The sequence below is a fragment of the Gadus morhua genome, chromosome 5 (genome assembly GCF_902167405.1).
Source record: "Gadus morhua chromosome 5, gadMor3.0, whole genome shotgun sequence".
Classification (NCBI taxonomy): Eukaryota; Metazoa; Chordata; class Actinopteri; order Gadiformes; family Gadidae; genus Gadus; species Gadus morhua.
Window position 1 is genome coordinate 7,905,806 of NC_044052.1, and position 25,142 is coordinate 7,930,947.

The 25,142-nt window shown below is 44.3% G+C and overlaps 2 protein-coding genes and 6 non-coding genes across 10 annotated transcripts in view; all 8 read left to right on the plus strand.

Moving 5' to 3' along the window:
- Window positions 1-5,366: 5,366 nt before the first annotated feature.
- Window positions 5,367-8,625, plus strand: cln8 (CLN8 transmembrane ER and ERGIC protein). Its single transcript, XM_030356778.1, has 3 exons — window positions 5,367-5,470; window positions 5,797-6,416; window positions 6,828-8,625. The coding sequence occupies exons 2-3, from the start codon at window positions 5,859-5,861 to the stop codon at window positions 7,152-7,154; spliced, it is 885 nt and encodes a 294-aa protein (XP_030212638.1). The 5' UTR covers window positions 5,367-5,470; window positions 5,797-5,858; the 3' UTR covers window positions 7,155-8,625.
- A 527-nt stretch (window positions 8,626-9,152) lies between these two features.
- The window catches only part of arhgef10 (Rho guanine nucleotide exchange factor (GEF) 10), a 50,979-nt gene continuing 34,989 nt past the window's right edge, over window positions 9,153-25,142 (plus strand). For 2 of the 3 annotated variants that reach the window (XM_030356282.1, XM_030356284.1), the window contains exons 1-5: window positions 9,198-9,216; window positions 15,842-15,955; window positions 20,676-20,987; window positions 23,494-23,901; window positions 24,969-25,005. In XM_030356282.1, the coding sequence (XP_030212142.1) occupies window positions 15,844-15,955; window positions 20,676-20,987; window positions 23,494-23,901; window positions 24,969-25,005 (869 nt within the window). In that variant the 5' untranslated portion in view covers window positions 9,198-9,216; window positions 15,842-15,843. Of the gene's footprint in view, window positions 9,332-15,841; window positions 15,956-20,675; window positions 20,988-23,493; window positions 23,902-24,968; window positions 25,006-25,142 lie in introns of all 3 variants that reach the window. The other variant, XM_030356283.1, reaches the window with a different exon arrangement.
- On the plus strand, window positions 16,250-16,322 carry trnaf-gaa (transfer RNA phenylalanine (anticodon GAA)). The gene has a single exon. It is a non-coding gene; the product is annotated as a tRNA-Phe (tRNA).
- trnaf-gaa (transfer RNA phenylalanine (anticodon GAA)) lies at window positions 16,429-16,501 on the plus strand. The gene has a single exon. It is a non-coding gene; the product is annotated as a tRNA-Phe (tRNA).
- Window positions 16,609-16,681, plus strand: trnaf-gaa (transfer RNA phenylalanine (anticodon GAA)). Its single transcript has one exon. It is a non-coding gene; the product is annotated as a tRNA-Phe (tRNA).
- Window positions 16,780-16,852, plus strand: trnaf-gaa (transfer RNA phenylalanine (anticodon GAA)). The gene has a single exon. It is a non-coding gene; the product is annotated as a tRNA-Phe (tRNA).
- On the plus strand, window positions 16,951-17,023 carry trnaf-gaa (transfer RNA phenylalanine (anticodon GAA)). The gene has a single exon. It is a non-coding gene; the product is annotated as a tRNA-Phe (tRNA).
- On the plus strand, window positions 22,493-22,566 carry trnai-aau (transfer RNA isoleucine (anticodon AAU)). Its single transcript has one exon. It is a non-coding gene; the product is annotated as a tRNA-Ile (tRNA).

Genomic DNA, 25,142 nt, shown 5'->3' on the forward strand with positions numbered 1-25,142 from the left:
GTTTTTTGGGTCTGCGACAGAAGATCCAGCCTTTCTGCTGTCCTGGTGTCCGTGGGGAGCTCGTTCTGTCTTTGTGGAGCCAGGGCAGCAAACCATTGGGATTATGTTGAGTGGCAGCAGCCCTTCTCCTGGTGAGGGAGTAGCAAGCCGTTTGGCAGTCGCAGAGCATAGTGGACATGCTGGGTTGTATGGTTATCTGTATCCTAGATGAAGGATGGGCCTGAGCCTTTCGCAGCACGGTAGGAAAAAATACCAGTGACTTTATTGGATTGGAGCAGCTACCGGTAGCCAGTGAAGGGTGCGGAGTAGCGTGGAATGTAGTGTTGGAGACTTAATTAACCTGCATCAGAGGGGTCCCGCACCCTCCTACCATATTTCACCGTTGGGTCATGATCACGGTTTCAGGCATGCCACTTTGTGGGGCAGTACACAGTTCACGTTATAATTGATATTTCCAGCATAGACCAGAACACACACCCCAGTGTGCCTGCCATCTCTTCAGCAGGAGGGGCGCCTTTGATTTCATGTGATTTCTTTTCCTCCTTTATTTTATCCCTAGCAGAGCTTCAGCAGGGGTTTGTCATTGCAGGGTCGTGCGGACCATGTGTCTGCGATGCAAGGCCCTTGGCAGAGGAGAGACAGCTCCACTGCTGTTCTCTCACAGACTAACAGACAGCCAGACAGACACAACCGCTCTGGCACGTTGGCTTGGAGCCGGCAAACCAGAGCGCTGCAGCTCTGTTTCCCAGACTCCTTTGGTTTGCTTGAGCTAGTGGAACATTTGGAGAAGTAGTGTTTTGATTTTCTTCTTGTGCTAAATTACTGTTATTCTGTATCCCTCATAAGTCTAGCATGTTGTAGTCTGTGAAGACTAGTCCAATTTGTGCTTGATCAGGACATCAACATGAACAAAGAAGATAATAGGTTCATTGTTATTCCCCAACAGGAGTAGATAAAGGTTCTTTGTGTGCATAAAGCAAACAAGCTTATGTAGGATTTTAGGGGCCTTGACGAGATCAAGCAATCAGGCACCAAGGCTTTATGGAGAAAGCATTGATAGCTACTTTGTTTAGAAGCTATTGTGGCTGCAGGATATAAATACACCATTTGGATATTTTATTTGTTCATTCTCGGCCAGTCTGGGCTTTGCAGAAATGCACGTCATCCAAACTGCTGAAGTGCCTCATATGCAAATTGATGAGGGCTGTTGGGTGTGAAAAAGGTTTGTGTATGATTTGTGGAGCACTATGCCATAGCAACCACACTGGTAGAGTGTTGGGGCTTTCCACCACTCCATAGCAGCCTCCTCGTGACTTGTTTCATTGAAATGCTTTGAAGCATTTTCATTTTGAAAGTGTGTGAAGGTCAAAGGTGAAAACACAGTCTGCCAGAATGAGTTTGTTTGTAGGGACGTTTTGAATTAGTGCGGATATCATATATTTTTTTTAATTAATTTGATTTTCCTCCCTTAAGAAGAAATAACACAATAAATGGAAGATACCTATATTTCACTTTCATAAAAATAACAATGAGCTCCAATTGCAATTTTTCTACTGAGGATGACCTAAGCATACACATTGCGGCATTGAATATGTACACGCAGACACACACAAACTCACTCTCTCACTCAGTCTATAGGTATAGAGTTGTGTAAATCATAATTCATGTCACTACGTTGGTTCAACATAAGTTATCACACGTTTCCATCGAGACTGTTTGTTATTTCCCCTGACCATACGGTAGAGAGAAGATCATGGAGATGCAGAGATCCATCACTTCCTCAGAGTTGGAATATGAAACAACTATAATTACTATTTAGATGAAAAAAGAAAAGGTAGTTGTTTTGCGGAAAATAATATTTTCATTTCTTGTATATCATATCTTAAGTGAGTTAATATAAATGCCAAATATTCATTATTTGTAAAGAAATATATATATATATAGATATATATAGATATATAAATATATAATATATGCTTCATTGAGACATAACTATTTTCTGTTCCAGATCATGCTTGCTCTTTCTAAACATTTTCTTTTGTTATGGTTTCTTATAAGCTTTTATGATGGCATGCAAATTACTGATTCTGAATGTAGGCCCATTATTTACGGATATTATTTGGAACCATGATGCAGTTTTTGTTGTTGATCTCTTTATTTATTTGATCGCAAAGTTTTTTTTCAATGCGTTATATCTAAGCTATGTTTTCACCATGTTAACTTATCAGACGATTATTTTAGGAAAAACACATCTATTTCCTTTTCACTGATTCCCAAGGACCTTCTAAAACAATCCTTGCTTTTTTTGAGTTGTTTGATCATTGCTGAGGACCGTCCATTGTAAATAAATAATTCTGCAATTAAATTTTTGGAAGAAAACGTTTGGAAAATGTTGTGTATGCGGTGCTTCTTTGATCATATAAATGTGCTGTGTTTCAATGGTTTCATTTGTAGGCTATCAATCTGGTAAATCTTAGATTTGACACCTTACAAGTATGATATGTGCGTAGTTACAAATGTATAAATATTTAGAATGACTGTGGATCCAGAACAGGATTGGCCCACTCTATTGTGTGATATATTTGGTATGATGGTAAAGATAATTCTGAGCATTGTTGTACTGGTTTAAATACACAAATGCGGAAAAAAAAAGGTCGTAAATAGTTTAAACATGAGAGAGTTGATGAACAACACACAGTAATAGTATCGTTTTTATTCCAACGTGATACTACTTCATCATTTCAAAGTAAAAATCTTTCCTTGCTTATTGATCGTAAGTATTGAGTGTACTGCCCTGAAGTTGAAACTATTGAAAATCATGTTTAAATCCATCCTCACTGTGCGCGCTCAGAATTATATCTCTCCCATCCAAGGGTTATGCTAAAATCAATACATCACATTTTCCTCAAACATAACTTCATTCCACATCGGCATCGGTAACAACTGTAGCATTTTGACCGATTGCAATAATCTGAAGAGTTTATGTCAGGTTAAATGCTTTGTAAGGGCGTCTCTGAGAATTTTGGAATATGGTGGCTATCTTTTAATCATAAATATTGTTCATAAATATTAACTTACGGTTGTGTGCTTTTGTATCAGGTTCAATTTATATCTTCATGAACACACACATTGGTAGGGTAAAAAATATATATTACTGTCTGTGGTGTCCAAATTTCTGTTTGCATGTTTTGTGAGTGTGTGGTGTGGTTGTGAATATGTCATGGTAAACCTATGTTCTTAAGAAGACAGTCATCATGGCACAGACTGGAGATATCTTGTGTCCTTTATCCTGTTATCTGTTTGTGTGTGTGTGTGTGTGTGTGTGTGTGTTTGTGTGTGTGTGTGTGTGTGTGTGTGTGTGTGTGCGTGCGTGCGTGCGTGCGTGCGTGCGTGCGTGCGTGCGTGCGTGCGTGCGTGCGTGCGTGCGTGCGAGCGAGAGAGGGAGGGAGGGAGGGAGAGAGAGAGAGAGAGAGAGAGAGAGAGAGAGGGAGGGAGGGAGGGAGGGAGGGAGAGAGAGAGAGAGAGAGAGAGAGAGAGAGAGAGAGAGAGAGAGAGAGAGAGGGAGAGAGAGAGAGAGAGAGAGAGAGAGAGAGAGAGAGAGAGAGAGAGAGAGAGAGAGAGAGAGAGAGAGAGAGGGAGGGAGAGAGTGTGGAAGTGGAAGAGAGAGAGAGATGAATGTGTATTTATTGGACACTTTAACGTATGCTACTATTAAGTCTTAGATAAGTAAATATGCATTATATATAATTTTCTTATGTTTTTTATGCCTAAATATTTGATTCAATTGATCAATAGAAGTAACGTTTCCCGGATTTCCTCCAAATGTGCAACCCGGCTTTGGCATACTTGAACTAATAGCCTCAACTTTAGTCTCTTCTACACTTTATTGTGCAAGAATTCAAAACTGACAATGAGTGTTAGGCTTCTAAATGATATGTGCTAGTACAGTGAGGTGTGACTTCGCCCCTGGGACTAGAACCAGATGACCATATAAGGCGCAAGGATAAAAGAGAGGTTTTGGGGGTTACCACATGCACCTGGATGGCTTTATCATTCACTACCCTCCCTTCTGGCCTCCCTCGAGAAAAATCACTTCCTATGTCCTTTCCTGACCACTTTTCCTTGACTGAAAACGTCATAAGGTCAAGAAAAGATGTGGAGACTTCATGAAGACTGCTGCTAAGAAAACCCGACTGCACTTTACACCATACAATTAAGCGAAGACGGATGTTATGGGCGTGAGTCTGCCCTGCTGAAACTAATGTTCCAAAGAAAGACATCTTAGATTCCTCTTCCTGTAAATTCTTACAATGTTGACAACCTGGTGAAAAATATAACTTAATTACCAAGGTCGGAATTTAAATAAAATAAAGAATAAAGGCTCCCTCACAAAAATGAAAGAAAATAGGTTGTCCCATTGAAAATGATTTCTCACACTTAACCTCCTGTTCAATCATATTTATTTATGTGAATCCCAACTAGTATGGTTGTGTGAAAATAATTGTTGGTCATGTTCATAATATTATTTTGTGAACGTCAGGATGGTGCATCCATTAAATGTTGCTGCTGCATGCAACTGTGGGATAGCATTACCTGCTTTCCTATCGTAAATGTTCGGGTATAGGTGGGTAGACAGATCAAATCATTTCATTCAGGATGATTAAATTAAGTCTAACGATTTATTACAGGGCTGCGACAACCACATATACTGGATTTTTGTTTTTGTTTTTGTCAGAGCATTTGATTGATTGATTGCTGTGGGGATGTGATGAAAAACCCAATTGATCCTTTGTGGTAATATAATTAATTTAGATAATTTCCATCAAAAATGAACAAAAGTGCTTTTGAAATAAATTGCCTCCTCTAGCTTTAATAAGAAATACCAAGATGTCATACGACTTTGAAGGTGGGTGAACTTATCTTTAGGGAACTTGATTAAGGGAACTGATACCCCGCTACATATTTTTGGGACTATTTGATATGCAGTCTGGTTAGCCTCTCCCTTAGCAGATGTCTTGCTTTCAGCGATTTACAGCTGATAATCAAAGCAACAAATGAGCAACTTCCTATTTAATGCACATGCATTAAATGTATTATTCAGCAATACTATGTAAACGTATGTAGTAGGCTATTGCATGATCATTGCTGATCCTATTATACTTGACTTGGTTTCATTTCAATATTAATTCTGTTTGTTTTAATTATGTTTGCACATTGATCGCATTCTTGCTATCGTATTTACTTTATAATAATTCATATTGCAATACAACACATGTATTTGAAAATATCTGTCTTTGGCCAGAAAAACTGCAGAGCGAAGATTGACTTATCAGGATTGGTCAGTAGAACGGGTTAACGCCATTGGACAAAAAAAACAAACAGTAGGTGGGACTTCCGGGTATAAAGTCATATGACCAAATTGAAGTCCTGTGATGAACCAAAAACATGCCTCACAAAGTTATGGTTTAGGGTAAGTTGCGCGTTCCCTAATTTGGCCGTTTCTTCTTAGTTTGTTACATTGGTATTCAAGTGGCATTATCATTGGTCAGTGGAAGTATCGCTGCCTATGAACCTACACGGACTGTATGTCACTGATGTGCACTCTTTGTCTTATTCTGGAATTCGGTTCTGAAATTCGATCTCGTGCGAATTGGCTCATAAATGAATTGTTGAATGGCTCTTCTTGTTGTAGATTAGCGATTTTATCTTTCGTAGATAGTTCCACCTGCTAATCATATGGTTTGTTGTGGGTTTTCGGTTGTATTTATATTCAAGCCTTCATGTGTCCCGTTGCAGATGATTTGTCGTAAACAATACATTCGCATCCACCTCAACTTCATCGCCCTTCCTGAGAAGTAATGACCATTGAGGCACGAGTCCCCCCGCTGTCTCTGGATGACAGCTCTGGCCAGTCCAACATGGACTACTATACGCTAGACGTCCGTCTTCACCTCGTAGGTCTTGGGTTTGCTTTCTACACGGCAGTACTTATAATCTGCCACCTCTTGTCAGTGGTGCTTTCTCGGACATACCGTTCCCTCCTCACCAAGGAGAAGGTGTTCTGGAACCTGGCTGCTACGAGGGCGGTGTTTGGCATCCAGAGTACGATAGCGGGTCTCTCTGTTCTGACCAAGGACTCAGCGGTGTCCAGAGACCAAGTGAGTGGCAAAGATGACTTTTCGTGGTTTAACGTGCTCACTGCCACGGGGTTCTTCTTTTTTGAGAATATGGCACTCCACGTCTCCAATGTGGTTTTCCGATCCTTCGACCTCCCCTTGGCGACGCATCACTTCTTCGCCCTGTCTGGATATGTCAGCCTGCTGATATGGGACCCCTTGGGCCACTTCCTGCCCATGATTACACTCTTGCTTGAAGTGAGCACGCCGTTCACCTGCATATCCTGGATGTTACTGAAGGTAAGGACTGGCTCTTCAAAGCAAATCAGGGACACTATGGGGGTCATGCCTACAAGCAGTTCATTTTGAGTTTGACAGTGTGATACTCCTCATAAGTATGTCATGTATTGATCTTGCTGTTGGATTTAGCAGGACCCTCAGAAAGAGGAAGCTAAAAAGTATCACCTGTTCCCTTAATTGCAAAGCCACATATGTGGGATCATGACCGGCCTACGCCAAAAGGATCTTTACACTTCCCCTCTAGTTTCTAACAAAATCAGTTTCATCCAAGGATGGCTGGGTTCCACTTTTGTGTGTAAACAACAAAAATTATATGAGAGAGAGACAGTTGGAGAAAAAATAAATAATAATAATCATGTACAATTATACCACGTGTTTTTTCACTCCGTATCTACTCCTTCCTTTCACCAGGCCGGCTGGGCGCGCAGCATGTTCTGGAGGGCCAACCAGTGGGTGATGATCCACATGTTCCACTGCCGCATGGTGCTCACCTACTACATGTGGTGGGTCAGCTGGAGCCACTGGACGGCCATCAACGCCATCTACCCCCTGGTCCCTCGCACCCTCTACTTCACGGGCCTGGCCCTCCTCACGGTGGTCCTGAACCCCATCTGGACTCACAAGAAGACCATGCAGCTGCTGAACCCCGTGGACTGGAACTTCAGCAACAAGCCCGCGCCCAACGGCTCAGCGGAGGGGGAGCCGTTTAGGCGCCCCTCTAAACCCCACACCAGCTGATTGCCCAGGGCCTTGGCGGTGCGGTCGGACATGGTGGTGGGGGTGCTTACATCATTGGGGGGAGGAAAACTAACCTTACAAGATATGCGTGTTATTAGAATTAAAAATGGTATCCTTGTGTGACCAAGAGGTGGTCAAAGTTAGCTTGGAACTCCATAATGTGCTTGTATTAAATTAATCTTGAAGGGCCTGGGAATGAAGATACTTGTTCCTTGAAATGGATTTAGTTAAATTACATTTTATTTCAGGGTGTCACTTACCACCATGCTATGGTCGATGAAATCATGCTGTTCACACACGTCGACGAAGAAGTTGTTTGATCAGCCTTTATTTTTACACCACCTCATCATTTCCTCATCCGTTTTCTTGATCATTTTGTTGACCCTGCTCAACCCTACTTCCTGGAGGCAGTGAAACTAAATGGTCTGAGATTTTTTACTTTTCCTGGCCTTTACTTGCATTGAAATATGCAGCTTGCTACAGAATGTTTGTTACTTTTTAGAATGCATTTTTTTTTTTTTTTGCCTTAGCTTCTCTGAAAGAGACTACCCTTTTGTGTTGAAACCTACATATCTTCATATTGTAGAATATAATAATTGTGTTTAACTTTTAAACACAAACAGGTTGGTCCAGTAAGGGAACCTAAGTGGACTTGGAGTAACAAGCAAAAGATAACATTCAGGACTGCCATGATATCTAAGGACAAGCAACAAACAACACTTTCTGGAGATAGTATGACAAAGCCTTGGCAGACAGCTGGCAGTTCACGTGAACAGTTATTATTGAACCATTTTAGATGCGTTCAGTCTTATTAATGCTAGGTTAAACATAATTAGATCAGTTCAGACATGGGGTCTGTTGCCGGTGACCGTTTCAGTAGAAGGTTGTATTATTATACTGACATGGGATTCTCCCCTACGCATTGAAGGAACCTCAAGGATCCTTGGACTAATGCACACAGCAGGTTCTGGAGAAATATAGACATTGAACATCCAACTACTTAAGCGTTTAACTGAAACTTTTTGGAATTTGTGTGATTGGTATTATATTTGGTATCTTGGAAATACAGCAATAAGTATCCCCTTTTGAGTGATGGAAATATTTTATATTGGTGAATGATTTTGCACGGCATGATAAGTGTAGTCCTCCTGCTACACTTTTTAATAGGCTTTCTATTCTGACTGTTAATGCTTCTGGACTACAGCTTTTTTAATTCCTTTTCGCGTTGCTGAAGTGTGTATGATTAGATACTTTTTTATTTTAAAAATAAATTATCTTACAATGTCATGCCGAGAAATCGGACATTAAACTGCACTCAATGTCCGATGTATTCGATCTGCTAATGGTCTAAAAAAGTTATATTATTGGTTTTCAAATGATTGTTCAAAAGTGTTATCCGTCACATGGATAGTAACTGACTTGCAAAATGTGGCTGCGTTGAATAAACACTTCAACTGCGACATAAAACCTATACGTTTTTCCCTCTTTATAGTCTCGTTTCTGGCAAATTCTGCAGTGTAGGATATTGCCACGAGATGGCGGAATTGGATTTATTTTTATTGTTCAATAACATCCGATATTTATTTCAGGTAAGATTTTATTATGACGCTTAAATGTTGGTAGTAAAGCAATTAACTGCAGTATTCAAATCATGTTGCTGATGCTTTTAAATCACAATGTCAGCGAATGTGGTCAATTGTTATTCTTATAACATATTTTACTTTATGCAAAGTTAGTAATTTTAATGCGGTACTAACTGAAGTTACCCCATAGGTCTTGAATATATAGACGACCATTTAAATTCCTCAATGTTGTCTCCACCGAAAATAAGTGTAGTTACAGCATCTAGCGAAGCCCATTTCATCCATCACCAGACAGCTGTTTTCTAAGGAGCCACCTCACATGTCACGTGAGCACTTTGGAATTTGTGACTGAGATTGACAGTCCCCCCAGCCAATTACAGTATGTATTCTCCAATAGGAACCAATCAACAACCAGAAGTCCGCATGGCTCTGCATGGATGGAATCAGCTTGCATCGAGTGGAAGCGACTGTATTGAAAAGTTAGTATTTGATGTGGCTAGTTATGTATTTGAAAGAAAAAAACAATTGTTCTTAGACCTATTGCCTAGAATTGCAAATGGATACATAATACACTATTAGAAGAGTTTTCCTATGGTAAGTTACACTTGTATTCCGTGAAGTTTAAATGTGATGCTACAACTTTTTTTACTCTTCCATAACTCCGTAGAGATATGTCTTTCGAAACTTTAATTACGATGTATATCGTTTCTGAAAAAGAAGAAGTAATATTCATTTTCAAGCTTCCCGTCTTCTAGGTCTTTAACGTGGCGCGTTGTCTTGGCCAAGTTTCCAACACTGTCATCAAGAGAACGGAAAATTAATACACTTCATATTTTAAAAGCATATTGTAACAATACTTAATTATCGGAAGGGTTTGTTACTTTTCACATACTAGTCTATAACATTTGTACATACTGGATGAAAAATGAACAAGCCTCGAGGAATACTGTGTTTTGAGGGATCAAATCTTTGCATACGCTACTGCAGGTACACGCATACATATGTACATCCCCGATCATACATGAATGAATGTTTCGTCAAGTGCACCCGTATTCCACTGCTAAATATTGCCCTTCAAGATGCATACAAAGAAACGCCTAATATATTTGACATGCCATTCTTTGAAATTATTATATTATGAGAAGAAACGTTGCCAATCGGCGTCCGGAAGATCCACAAATGTACTACTACTAGTCATACATGGCATTCCGCAGTGAAACGCTCCCAAGCGCCTTTCACCTGGAACATTAGTGGAGCACCTCATCGTGCACCGGGCTTATAGCGTTTGAACAAGTCGACTGAGAGCTCAGCTCAGACGAGCCAAAGGATGCTTTCACTCATATGTTAGCTGTGTTAAGCCGTGTGGGGATGTACTTGTTTGCAGATGGATCGATTTATAATAGATAAGGGGCGAGCTTTGGTCTTCTTTTGTCTTTCTGAGTATGGCATGGTGCGACAAATTGACTCACTCGACAACAGGGAATTGTTGAAAACGCTGGATCTCTTTGTAGCTCTCTCATTTAGTCATTTGCTTAACAAATAGCAAGGGCATCTTGGATTTGAGCATTGATTTCCGACATTCCCAGTACCCAATGGGATCTCTGCTAGTTCTTAAACTCTTCATGTTCTCCAATCCCATTTGTACGACAGGGCTACTCATTGATAGGTCCTGAAGACACGGGTTCTGTTGTGTGACATTTCCTCTTGGTCCAACCAGCTCCCATGTTCCCAGACATTGGCCAAGATGCTGTTTACAGTAGTTCAGCTTCTGTTCAATGTAGGCCTGCCCATTTGTGTGTGTGTGTAGTTATGCACCTAACAGAATGATATGTTGATGAGCATGCTGATCTTCCCATCATCTCTATGAATAGTGAAGGGTGGTTTATGTTTTTAACATATCAGTAGGCCTAAAGTAGATAATACCAATACTAATGCAGCTGCAACATAATAGCCAATGGGGAATTGCCAAGAATGGCTGATAGCCCAAGTATGTGTTGGATGATGGGTATGTTGTTTGGCTATGAACACATCATTAACATTCTTTCAATGCCATGTACACTGTGGTGTTGATGTTCTGTCACGGAGGCTGCAAGTAATAAAGAATCAGCTGGGCTGTCGTATAAATCATGAATTAACACTGCATTGCTCGGTGACAGCTGGCTCACACAGCATAGGCCTTCTGCAGGTGGATTTAGAAGGTTGATCACTTATTACACACTGATTTGTTCAGCAGCTGTATCCACTGGGAGCAACAATCTCCCAGTTGAGGTTAACCTCCTGCTTGCTGGTGCCTCAATTGGTTAATCCAGGGACAATTTGGATTATACTAATGCATCTGCACCTCTTACTTTATCCAATAGCAAATTATCTTGTTGGATGTTCAAGGTTTTGATGAATGTCAAATGAGTGTCAATGTAGTTGTTTGGGCCATTGAGTGAGTGCTCGAATCCATAGTGCTTCACTGTGCAGTGAACGCAAATGTCAGCTGACACAATCCCACTGGAAATGTAATCCCTAGATCGAACAGTATTGTCCTGAAGCTAGGTCGATTTAGCTCCCAAAAGCCAAAATGCAATAAAACCACAACCTATGAAATGTCAGGGTTTTAATAAGAGGGAAATAGTGTGACAACTTCCTCTGCTCTCTAAGACGGGTTCAGAGCTTATTACCCTGACGATGAGTGGCTGTGGTCACATATTGTAATTTTGTCCAGTCACAGGGTAATCTACGGCTGTATTTGCAATGGTGTTGAAATGGCTCCACAGTGACTAAACTGACAAAGGGGTCTTTTGGATCGTTGCTCATCTCTTGGTGCACCACTGGAATTTATTTTACCACACTGCTAGTAGCGGATTGCACATAGAACACAATTATGTGAATGTGTTCCGTATGTGCAGCCCTGCCTTTATCCCTCAGTCACTCAATAACCTCCTCATAGGATCCCTTGAAGTATTTCACGAAAAAAAAAAAATCAGAGTTTGCATCAATTGGTTAAAATGGCCGGTTAGCTCGGTTGGTCAGCGCATGGTGCTAATAACGCCAAGATCGCAGGTTCGATACCCGTACTGGCCATAGTCAATTTGACCACTGCACCAAGATTTTAAGTGAGTATTGTCCTTGGTGGTTTAGGTGGTTGTGGACAGGCTTACAGTCAAGATCACCGCAGCACACTAAAACAGAGACAGCGGTTAGGTCAGGCAGGATGGACCAGGAACAGGGAACCTCTACTATAATGATAGCTGAAGGACAATACTAGGAGCCAAATTAAAGAAAAGGTTTTAAGGGGGGATTTTACTAATTTAATACCTTAATTTTACTACTGGCATTACATTCCTTTAAAATACAAAGCATGGTGACGGTGTAAGATTTGTCAGGGATGATTCATGAGTCCAGATTAGTTCAACATTTTTTATGTTTTGGAAGTCCTAGTCTCACTATCATTTGAGTAATAAATACAACAGTTATGGCGAATTGTTTACGATGAAGGGGAGACAATAAATTTGCCCTGGCTGTTTAGTATGCTGAGAAGAGCACGGCACTCCTGTCCTCCTATGTCCTGTGAAACTCATAACTTCACTGTAGCACCCACCTCTTTGGTGGCTTTATGAATCTGTCAGGGAGTTCCACTTGAGACATGGTTCAGGTCATAATGCAAACATGGTGGATAAACAAGCCATGGAGTTCGGCAGGCAGGCAGACAGGCAGGCAGGCAGGCCAAACCTTGCAGCCTGGGAAAGTGTGTGTGTGTGTGTGTGTGTGTGTGTGTGTGTGTGTGTGTGTGTGTGTGTGTGTGTGTGTGTGTGTGTGTGTGTGTGTGTGTGTGTGTGTGTGTGTGTGTGTGTGTGTGTGTGTGTGTGTGTGTGTGTGTTGAACCCACTCCCCCAGGCTATTGTTATAGCCCCAGTTATTTGATCAGAAGCCCCATTTTATAAATATTTAATATGATTGAATGTTAAGTTTGTACTACTAATGGTGATAAACACGTGATTCAGCTTTGAAAAGCACACTTCTATCACTTAGGTTAGGAGTCAGACTAAGCTAGTTTTGCCACACACCCTGTCCACCACACACTGGCATTAAACCTCATGCATTTTGACCTTGACGGCATGAACTGAACCGCCTTCGTAATTGCAGGTCAGATTATTTCAGTCGTGTGGGTTTGTCGTCATGTTACTTACGATACATACGCAAGTGTATTGTTCTCACCCTGGAAAGCCAGGTGACTGACTTGTTTTCCTGTGGAAGCAGCATAACTCAACCCCACTGACGTGTAATGGCACGTTGGGTAAGGTCCTTCCTTCATCAAAGGCTGAGTCAACCCCCCCCCCCCCCTCCACCCTCCTTGTTTTATTAAGCTTATCTGTTTCCCTTCCTGCTCAGCTCCTTTACCTGTCACCTCTCACTCAGACATTCTGCAGTACTAATTCTTAAAGTCCCCCACGCGAATCTTGCGATGGAGCAACGTTGGTATGCAGCGAGTGTCTGCTGACTTAGCAGTCGGTGTCAGATGTTGTAAACACGGATGAAGACTTTCTACGTTAAGCCAGGTGGTCCGCCTTCTGAACCGCATACCACACCGCTTTTGAGGATGTCCTTTTAGAGGTGGGTGTGCCGCCTAGTCCCCCTGCCCAGAAGCATGTTAGGAGAACTAGTGATCACTACCTTTGGTTGTAATTACAGGAGCAGGGTAACTCCAATAACGGCTCTGGACTGGTTTCAAAGCTATTATGAGGAGGGGCTGTGTTGTGGGGTTGATGCTCAAGGATGTTAATTGTAACATGGCAACGAGAGTCAAACCAGTGCTGTGGGTTAAACTCAGATTCAACTTTGGGGTCTTATTTTTTACCAGCGCTCAGTGTTTAGGAGGTCTGTCACTATAACCCTTTAGAGGCTAGCTGACTACCCTCTTGCCCACTGCATCCGTCAACGGAAGGATCCCATTGACTTTGAGTGGGGCGGAGACGCAATGCATTGTGGATCCATCCGTTCCGTTGGTTCCGTCGGCTCCGTCAAGAAAGTTGAACAATTTTCAACTTTTCAGGCAGCGACGAATCCGTCATCCAATCAGATCGTCTATGCTCAGGCTTGGCTGACGTATGCCTCTGCAAAGACTACTCCCCCATCCGTCAGCCACACCTTCCGCCATCAGTTGATGGACGGTGCAGTGGGTAGACGGCGTGAAATAGAAGAATTGATGTGAAACATCAGGGCAGAAGAAGATTATGCATGAGTGTTTCAGGCTCTCCTATGACCCATTATGTATTTTGTATTTTATTCCTTCCTGCCCTCTCCACCCCTGCCCTGGCAACTCTTCATCTGAGGAAATGGATGAGTCACTTTATTCCAGTGTTCCACCCAACCCATTGAGGCTCTCATTCTCACACTTAAGCTGCCATCTATAGTATCTCAAATTATTCCTAATTTAATCTTTGTTATTAACATGCATGGCTTTAGACGGGCAGTTTCAACAAAATGTTGCATTCAGCATAATTTTGCTCCCTCTCTCTCTCTCTCTCCCACTAGTCTCCATTATGCAGTGTTTTCACCACCACGGGCAATGGATATTTTACCTGCCTCATTGTCTCTTAGTCATAATTCATCCAACACAGCGTGTGTGTGTGTGTGTGTGTGTGTGGTTGTGTTTACGCAAATCCCCATCTCTGGCCCTGAGCTCTGCCAATGGGGTGGAAGACAAAGGGCAGCGGAGGATTTCACATTATTGCTAGACAAAACAAGCTTTGAGACTCAGTAACAGGGATATCTTTAAGCTTCTCTGTGCTGAGCCACGGTGGCGTAGGCTCGCCCTGCTCTGTGGTGGATCATGACGACACTTCTTCTGTCTCTGGCTCCATTTGAATGAGAGCGAAGATTGTTGGACGGGAAGAATACACTCCGCAAACAAGGGCTGCTTTATGCTATAGCGTGATGTCAGAGCTGTGTCATCCAATCCGGAGTGGAGAAGGCGAACTAAGGCAGTAGGCTGTACATCTGAAGACTGGACAGTTCTTTTTACATTCAGAGTAGTCCCTGACGGGAGCTTTCACCCTTTGTTATGGCATATGTACAACACGAGCAAACAACACACTCCACGTTCTGCTGGAATTCCACTTTTGCGTCTTGCCTGTGCAGGTCGGAAGGTCTTCTTGCCTTGGCATGCCAGTGACACTAAACTAAAACATGAAGATACTCAGATACCAAACCCTCTTGACCCCAGAGATAGGCGTATCTTCCTTAAGACTGACGATAGGACTACTTCTGTTGAGGGGTTCTTCTTTGCTTTGCTTGTGTTAAAAGAGAAAAAGGATAATTCACGCTCATTTATTCCACAGCCTTACTTAATTTACTTCACAGCTGTGAGACGGGAGAAATGAAGCAGAGCTAATGCTAATTTGCTTTGAAACAATTAACATAGTGATGTGGTAAACTGCATTCAAACCTGGGCACAAACCTGAGGGGAATCCTTAATGAGACTGCTGTCTATGGAAGCTCAGGTGGAAAATTCCCAACGCTTGTAGTAATGATTACACACTGGCTCCAGCAGCCATTGCAATGACCTTGTGACCTCACACACACACACACACACACACACACACACACACACACACACACACACACACACACACACACACACACACACACACACACACACACACACACACACACACACACACACACACACACTTTTTGTTTACAGTGACATGGGACAGGGTGTAGCCATGACGGCTTCTGTTGTCATTAGACATGCCAATTTGTTTCAATTGTTCTGCATTGAAAAGACTAATTGTTCACACAAAAGGCCTTTGCCCCTTGGACCAGAACATCCACAGTCCCTCGCCCCCCACTGGCTGTGCCCCCCTGCGATTCTGATAGAGAAACATGAATTAATAGGCGTGCACGGGACTTCCTGTGAGTGCATTCGTGAATGTCGTGAAGTGTTGAGGTATGGCCGCATTCCTCAGCATTCTGCTGCTGCCTCTTTGTTCTGTGTCTCCTTAAATGTCTTCTCACTGTGTGTGTGTGTGTGTGTGTGTGTGTGTGTGTGTGTGTGTGTGTGTGTGTGTGTGTGTGTGTGTGTGTGTGTGTGTGTGTGTGTTTTTTCCATAGGGATGCGCACGGGCATAGCTGAGCTCCATTTGACTGCTGGTTGGAGAGCGTGCATGAGAGATCAGCCCCTGGCTAACATGGACGTGGAAGACTTTCCACCCCCTCCACCTGAAAGTAAAGTCAACCACAACTCATGCAATCCCACTCCCACTTTCCTTTGTTGTAATTCTCTTCTCCTCACCCTCTACCCTCGTCAGTATAAATTATGTCTGACAGCTCGTTCAGATGAAATTATATTCATGGGTGAACGGGTTCAGAATGTCATTGCCTAAATTTCTGACAAGGAAGTTGGCTTTGTGGTTGGTTTTAGGTGAGAGGGGGGATCAGTGCACCATTGTGGTTTGCACCCAGGGTTTATTTCCTGGCTGATAAGAGGACGTTTCTGACACCTCACCCTTTTCAACCGCAGCCGAAATAGCTCAGTTGGGAGAGCGTTAGACTGAAGATCTAAATGTCCCTGGTTCGATCCGTGGTTTCGGCAGTATCGTGATATTCTTTACATTGAGCTTTGTGTGTGTGTCTTTGTCTTATATACAACTTTGGTCATATATATAATGAATCTTTACCCAGGCATATCATTAAACACAGCCGAAATAGCTCAGTTGGGAGAGCGTTAGACTGAAGATCTAAATGTCCCTGGTTCGATCCCTGGTTTCGGCAGTATTGTTATATTCTTTACATTGAGCTTTGTGGGTGTGTCTTTGTCTTATAGACGACTTTGGTCATATATATAATCGATATTTACCCAATAACCTCAATACAACACAGCCGAAATAGCTCAGTTGGGAGAGCGTTAGACTGAAGATCTAAATGTCCCTGGTTCGATCCCTGGTTTCGGCAGTTCTATTATGTTGAGTTTTGAATGTCAGATTTTTTCCTATACATGATTTTGGCAATATATTAAAATATTTTCTACACAATCAAGTCACTATAGCACAGCCGAAATAGCTCAGTTGGGAGAGCGTTAGACTGAAGATCTAAATGTCCCTGGTTCGATCCCTGGTTTCGGCAGTTCTATTATGTTGAGTTTTGAATGTCAGATTTTTTCCTATACATGATTTTGGCAATATATTAAAATATTTTCTACACAATCAAGTCACCATAGCACAGCCGAAATAGCTCAGTTGGGAGAGCGTTAGACTGAAGATCTAAATGTCCCTGGTTCGATCCCTGGTTTCGGCAGTAATCTTATATTCTTTAAAGTGAGCGCTTGATTTTGTCCTATACATGTCCAATATATTGAAACAGTTTTAATATACAGAAATTATAAACATTGTTTACACAATCACATCAGAAAATCACAGCTGAAATAGTTCTGTTGGGAGAGCGTTAGACTGAAGATCTAAATATCCCTTGTTTGATCCCTGGTTTCGGCAGATCTATTGTATTCTTTACAGTTGAGATTTGAGTGTGTGATTTTGTCTTATATATGACTTTGGCCATATATTTAAACAATGTTTGGTGGTCACTTGAAACTGGCTCCTTCACTAGACGTTCCATTTTTAGTAGATCAATCACCAAGTTCGCAAACATCTATACTCACTCAAAACCGTTTATGTCTCTTAACAGAGCCATAGGTAGAAGACAGAGATCTCTTATGTTATTGCTTTCAATTTGTTATAAACAATATGGAGTTAAATTCGGTTGAGACTATTGTGGCTTTTTTACACAGTCTTGAAAGTGTGTAGACTTGTTTGTAAATCGTCCATACATGGATGGCATAGAGGTAAACATTTTTATTTTCACTACCTTATATAGTCAAGGATGGGTCGGATAAACAACTGCCGTATTATAGACATTGATTGGCCATGGTATTTTGAAAGCAATGACAGGGCATGCAAACCTTCAACTCTTTGGTAACCCCTTGAATTACCAAGCATTAATAAAAACTAACAAAGATGAAACCAATAAAACATGTTATTGGCCAACACCAGCTTATTATTGTATTACACCAAGCGTTTAAAGGTGGCGTGATGGCTAGGACATTGGCTGCAGGTCGCCCTTTGCATTGTCATGTAATCGGGTGATTTGCCTACCAAACAGCCTGTGGTGACTGCCACTTGTAGTTCAGGGGAGAGCCGGGGAAGACAATAAACGACATGTGAAAACAACACATTCCTCTCCTCCTCGCTTCTGAAGAGCGTGGGCAGTGGAACCAGTGAGGAGGCAGGGGGTGGGGGGGGGGGGGGGTAAATGTGCTGTACCGCTGTGAATCCCAAACAATGTGCCTCCAGTACTGAGCAGAATTCTGCTGCGGCATCGCACGGACACACACACATGCATGCACGGCATACACACACACACACACACATGCGCGTGCACAACACACACACACACACGCTCACGTGCAGACAGGGCCTCCAGGGACAGACACATGCCAGGGAAATGCTTAGCCCCAGCTGGGCGGCCGCTTGCGGTGTTGCCAGGGCGACGCCGGAGCGGATTGGCGTTGAACAGAACGTTATGTGACAGTGGAGAAGGGTCCAAGAGAACAGAATCCATATTGTGTATGTGTGTGTGGGGGTCTGTCTGTGTGTTTTGTATGTGTGTTTGTGTGTGTGGGGGGGGGGGGGGTGTCCTGTTATGTCTGGCTAATTAATTATGGGCCGGCACACTCGCACCAGTGCTGTTTGATGATCCACCCTCTGTGCTTGATGCAGTATTGAATGGCCGATTGGGCACGGTTCAGCTGGTCAGATCGGCGCTGATTAAGCCCCTGCACTTGCGTTTCACACGAACCCAGCGCTGTGTTTCACTTTAACGTGACACAGGGAGAGGTGAGAGTGCATAATAAGCTAAGCCAAACGTCATAACTAACCATTCCCAGAGTGCCAGTGAAAAGGAGTCCTTAGGCCTTCACCTCCGACCCTATTTGTTACGGTTGCACATGAAGGAGATGGCATCTCTCAGCCTGCTTCTGCTGCAATCTGCCCAGGGGACGGTGGGGTTACAGTGTTTGCCTGTGGCGTTTGCCCGCCCCAGTCCGCCCATGCACACACACTGACTACAGTGTGCAACACCTAGCTGTCAGGGCCCCAGGGAGCAATGCTCTAAGTGATTTGCTGATTCCTGGAGACTTCAAAGTCGATGAACAGACAACACTGGGCCCTCTGCCCGTAAGGCTGGCCTGTTCTTTTTATTTTTAAGTTCGATGTTCCGAGCTGAGGGGTTTAAAGTATGTTTGAGAGTGATTAACTAGTTGACCATAAAACAAAATATATGTGCCACTTTGAAAAAGAGTTTAAAATGATTCACTCAAGCATTGTCAAAGATTATTGGAGAATTGACCTAGGTGAGGATTTGCTTTACAGGGGGTCAAAATGCCGAAACCCAGAATCAAACTTGGGATCTTTCAAACTTCAGTCTAACTTCTCCCAAACTCAGCTATCTCCTCTGAATGGCTGTGAGTGGTCAGGATTCTCTACCTCTGCTCTTGGCAGCCAGGAAATGAACTCTAGGAGCGAACCTGCAAATTCCATTGAGAAACACAGTGAGGATATGAACATTTAGTTGAGCCAATACAATCTAGCTATGACCACTGACTCAACAACCGGCCACTAAAGCAAAGAAATGTCTGGAATGCTTAGGGATTCAAGTTGAGCAGATAAAGAAAAGCCCAGGTCTCACCTAGAGGGCTATTTTATGATGCTGTTACAACCTTTAGCTTCAATAGGAGTAACAGTACATTTTAACCTGGTTGGAGAATAAGAAAACCTTATGGCTTGTTGCTGGAATAACAGATGATTGGAAGGGGTTTGTGCCTTCCATGTTTCCTCCTGTTCCTCCTCCTTCATCCTGTTTTGAATGTACCAGCATTTCCGGAAAATATTTTTTCATTTTTAAAAGTACCTTTCTTGTGTGTTTTGTCCTTTTGTACCTCTCTTTACTATAGAGGATAGCCCCTGAAGATGAATGTCTTGTTTCCCAGGGGTTCTCTAGAAACAACATTGTACATGGCAGTTAACATTAAAGCACACATTTTGACAACTCCAAGTTAAAGAACGAGGCAAAACCAGCGCTTATGTCTCTTTCTGCTTATTGGCCCTAAATTAGTTTGGCTCACGACACCCATTCCATTATTTTGTTATTCTGCATAATCCACAATCCTGGCTGCTTCTAGGGTGGTGGGGAATGAATTGGGGAATCTCTGGCAACATTCCCGGTCCCTGGAGGGAGTGACATCCCAGTTTCCTGCTGGCCTAATTTCAGTGTGGAAACTGGCAAGCCTTTTGCGTCCCCCCTTCCTGTCTAGAAGCACAAGGAGACCCTCCCACCAGCCGTGACGTGTGACCCCAGGGTGTGTGCGTTGTTACACCCTGTGTTGTTATTTTACACACTACAAAGTAACATCTGAGTCCACTGCCTCGATGTGAAAGTTGTACAGTAAACGGCACACTGCAGTTTGCTTGGACTCCACCCTTAATTACAAGCCTAAGCAAAGGCCTCTGTCTCATAACCCTCAGCCCGGCAAAGACAACCACCAACCACAAAGTGTCTGTTCCCCCCCGCCGCCCCTGGTGGTGGAGAGCTGTATACACACCAGATCCCAGGGTTTCCGTGTAGCTCACTTTCTTTATGACTTTGCTTCGTGAAGCGTATGCATCAAAAGGACAGGATGTGAGCCACAGCTTTGAAAACACAAACAATGTGTTGTGCTCGGCCTTTCGCAGAACACTAGCCATGTCTCTGTCTCGGTCATAGTCTGTGTTGCCTGTTTTCAGCGAATGGCGCCGGAGGGTTCACGTTACCTGCTCCACCGCGAAACCTGAAACATCTGCATTCTTCAGGTCGTCGTGCTCCATGCGTGTTTATATAATCTGTCTGTCTGTCCTAGTGTTGGCGGACGGCGGCGACGAAGACGAGGGGGAGGCCTTCGAGTTTGAGGACAGCGGCGATGAGGTCACCGGGGCTGACCTGCCGCCCCCCGCCCCAGAAGCTTCCGGCGCCCCCGCCCCCGCCCCCGCCCCCTCGGATGTCGCGGTGGCGGCGGGCCGGGTCAAGGGTCCCGCGGAACCGCCCCCGGCCAGCGCGCCGGAGGACACCCCACCGGTCACGGCGAGGACCGCGTCCATCGCCAAGGGGGCCCCCGGGGAGGACGGAGATCTCCCGCTTCCCCCGCCCCCAGCGGAGGAGGTCGGCAGAACAGGTCGGTGCGGTGGAGGAACCTCTTCTGTGGCTGCCGGCGGTGGGGATAGGGTTGCCAGGCTTCTGTTTCCGGCCCGTTGTTGTGGTTTTCGTTCCACGTTGAGAGGTAGCTCTTGAAAAGCGGAGATCACACCTGGTGCATGGTGCCAAGACTTTAAAAAGCACATGAAACCTGATGACTCGCTGCTTTTTAGGTGTTTTAGAAAAACAAGTGAACCTTTGATGTTAAGTTGCACTTGACATAAGTTCGAGTCCCTCCCAGTGAGTAGGTGGGGGAATTAAAAAAAGTTCTGTCAGCTCTAACTCGCTGTTCAACTGTGTGACATGAACTAGCGTCGCTCTGATGGATGGGGGGGATTGAGTGGGTGAGGTTTTGGTAGCACGTTGTTGATAGTACGATTCTTCTGCACAAAGAGAGAGATACAGGTGGCAAGCATTTAATATTTGTAGAATATATCTGTTATCGGATGTGCTTGCGTTGTCATTTTGTGCACATAAGCTGATCCACTTACAGGGTAGGACTTGGGGTTGCTGGTCCTTGTCAAAATTGAATAATTGTGTACCCAAATCAATATTGCGCTAGGCTGTTCTTGTGCTCGTGTTTGTTCAGTATATTGTGAATTCAGACTGCAGTACCCATTTTAAAGACTCGGCGACAATATTACATGTTGTCATTCCCTTTCAGATTACAAGATCTATTTTCAGGGGTTTAGGACTATGATGACTATAATGTATACCTCATGCGTGATCTCTGGACACAAACATGCAGCTTTGTTGTCATACATCATTCCGGTGCACGTTATCATCATTTGCTGTGTAATCTCGACACAGACACACAGCTTTTTTTCCCTCCATCGTTCTGGTGAACGTTGCCCTCATAGTCTGAGTAGAGGTTGAGGGATGATGACTTTAGTTGTGTTTGTGTGGAGGAGACTCCCTGCCGGGCTCTGGGAACGCTGTCTATATTCAGCCTTGTTGTTGCTGCCGCAGTGACCTGGCCTCCATCACAGACCAGCCTGATAAGGGTGCTCTGGGTATCTTCTGTTTATTCCTACCGTCACCCCCACACACTGTGGGCTGGAGTGGAGGGGGGGGCAGCACTTATCGTTCAGCCTGTGCTTGGCACAGACTCAAGGCGCACGCACACACATACACGCACACACGTACACACACACACGTAAATATACCAGCCCTCCCCAGGACACAGTGACAGTGATTTGCTCCTCTTCCCCGTTGCCTGCTCTCTTCCCCAGACGCTGGGCGGCAGCGTTCCAGGGGAGCGCTGCTTTAGTGTGGTTGGGTGGCCCAGCTGGGTGGTGCCTTATAATGTCATGGAGAAATGTATTGCTTTTCAAAGCTTTTTCTCATGAAGACTATGTAAGCAGTTAAGAGTTATTGGGAAATTGTTGTGATATTATTTTTGACTATTGTTTGTATGGATTTTTATGTTTTGAGTTTTGTCTCCCGTTATTGAAAAAGAACAGACCTTGTGAGCAAGCCAACACAGGCCGGTTAGCTCAGTTGGTTAGAGCGTGGTGCTAATAACGCCAAGGTCGCGGGTTCGATACCCGTACTGGCCAGCTGTTTTTAGAACACACTAGGCTGTAATTAGCAAAAGCCGTCTGGCGAAATCCACGACTCGAGCTAGACTTGACTCGTCACGGTGAAACCTCTGGTCAACTGAACATCTGGCCTGAGCGCTATAATGCTCTCGTCTCTCTCACACACACGTATAATCCACTGTGAATCATATCGTTTAGAGCTTGTTCCTTCTTACTCAGTTTCTTTTGAGGCCGTGAGGGATACTAGCAGGGTGTTACAGTTCAACTCACGTCTCACAGGTTCTACGGGCGTGGCATGCAGGCCTGGGGGGCTAAATTGGAGCCGGCAGGCCAATGTACCTCAAGAGTGTGTGGGTCAGAGGCTATCAAGCACACAAGCTGATGTTTTTAAGTGTAGGCAGTGAAAGTCACAGTTTACCGTAAATCACACCTCCGTCTTGCTCGGGTCAACAGCTGTTGCTGAGGTTTTGCTCAACTCTCCTTCCCTCACACCCCTCCCCGCACAAGCTACAGCTGGGGTGAAGCTATTCTAGGACTGCTCTCGGACTCAATAAGAATACTGAGCGATGAATTTGATTTGGAAGGATTAGTGGTGAATTGGAATTTCATGGGAGCGCTTCCTTCCTTCAGATTATCCCACACCCCTAAAATGACTTTTAAATATGGAACTCAGAAATGGTGTTTTATGATTGAAGAGAGGTTCCCAAGGCAAATGTTCATTCTGTATAATGTACAAATACTGTACAAAATATTCCTGACCATAATGTGTTTAAAGAGGGTGTCCTCGTAAAGAGGGAACGTTGTGCTGTATCATCTCATCTCTGTACAGGGTATGATCATAATGTATCAGAGATCACCCTGATTACCGGTTCATGACTGGAGCAGCATGTCACTGAACGCATCTTCATCTCCTCCTCCTCCCCCTCCTCCTCTTCCCTCTACCAGGGGGCCCTGACCTGCCCTTTGATGAGGCCGCCCTCCCGGGGGCCCCTGGCCCCGTCCCCCGGGGCAAGGTCAACCCCTACTCTGTCATCGACATCACCCCGCTCCAAGTGCAGCAGCTGGAGCAGCCGCGTGGCTCCGCCCCTTCCTCCCCGCCAGGCTCCGCCCCTTCCTCTCCATCCGGCCCCGCCCCTTCCTGTCGGACTGACCCCCTGGAGCGGGCGGCGCCGGTTGTGCCGGGAGCAGCGCCGGCGGAGACCCAGGAGGGTCCCCGCGACGGCCCCCGTGACGTCTCCCCGGGTTACGCCATCCCGGTGCCGTGCGGCTACGCCACCCCGTCTGGCGTGCCGCTCATCACACCCACCTACACCACGCCGGTCATCATCCGCCACCTCTCCATGGACGAGGAAGGTACCGGTAGCCACCCGCCAAACACTTCCAGCAGCGTCAGGGCTTTAGCGTGTGAAGGAGCTGGGAGGTAGTGGTTAGGGCGGGTGTGGGGATTTAAGGAGCACATTATCAGGCTACTCAACCCCCTCCTAGTTATTTTTGACATTTAAACGCTTTCCAACCACTAAGTGGGCCTTTAAGATTGAACTCGGACACCTCACCCTGCTTTAAACGTGCACTAACATGCACGTACAATGCGAAGAAGTTCCTGACGAAATAATAAAGGTCTTTGTATTGAACTGCATCGATAGGCCGTTGGCGAATACAATAGACACTGTTCGTAGTCATTGCATTGATCATGACATTGGAATGCCCCCCCCCACTCTTGCCCCTTTTCCTCTAATCCCCTTCCTCTCCGTCCCTCTGTTTCCCTTTTGAACTCACACACACAGACACACTCTCTCTCACACACTGTCACACACTCTCACACACACACACACACCAACTCTGGAACAAGCACACCCAGGCTGTGACACATCTTAGCGCCCTCTTTTCCTCCCTTGTTCTCTTTTCTTCTGCCGGCATTCTTTCCTCTCCAAAAGCCCTCGACACAAGGAAGTGGGGGGCTATATTTAGCCCTGCCCCTGTTCTCCGTGGTGGCTATGAGGATCTTCCTGTTTTCACCCCTGCACATTTCCCTGCGGCCCGCTCCAAGGCCGTGGCTTGGCACACCGCGGGTCCGAAGCAATGTGTAATTATCCCCCAGCTCCCAGGCTCCATCTGGATATAAGATGGCCCTCGGTTACTGTTTGGAAAATGCAACTGATCTGAAACAGACAGCTGTCCCAATTATACAAACTGAATGTTACATTTAAATTAATATCAAAATTATATGTATTTTCCGTTCCAAATCCCTTGTTTAAGGACATTTGAATGCAACCTTCCCTGCGATGTGCAGACGTCCAACATCCAAATATTTCCAGGAATGAACGACGTTTATGGTAGTTTCACTGCCCCCTGGTGGTCCTTTAGAAACATTACAGGTGTGTGGTAATTGGTAGCTAACTTTTCCGATTCTTCTTTGGCAGTCACAGTGATGGCGACTGGAAACCCCTCTGTTGACAGGTATGTTGTAATACACTTATCTGTAAATAAACCATGACACCACACAATTACCAACTGTGATTAGATATGAGTTACCTTCATCGATAATGTTATTGTTCTTTATCAACTTAATCTGCCGAAATTTAAATATTATGCTC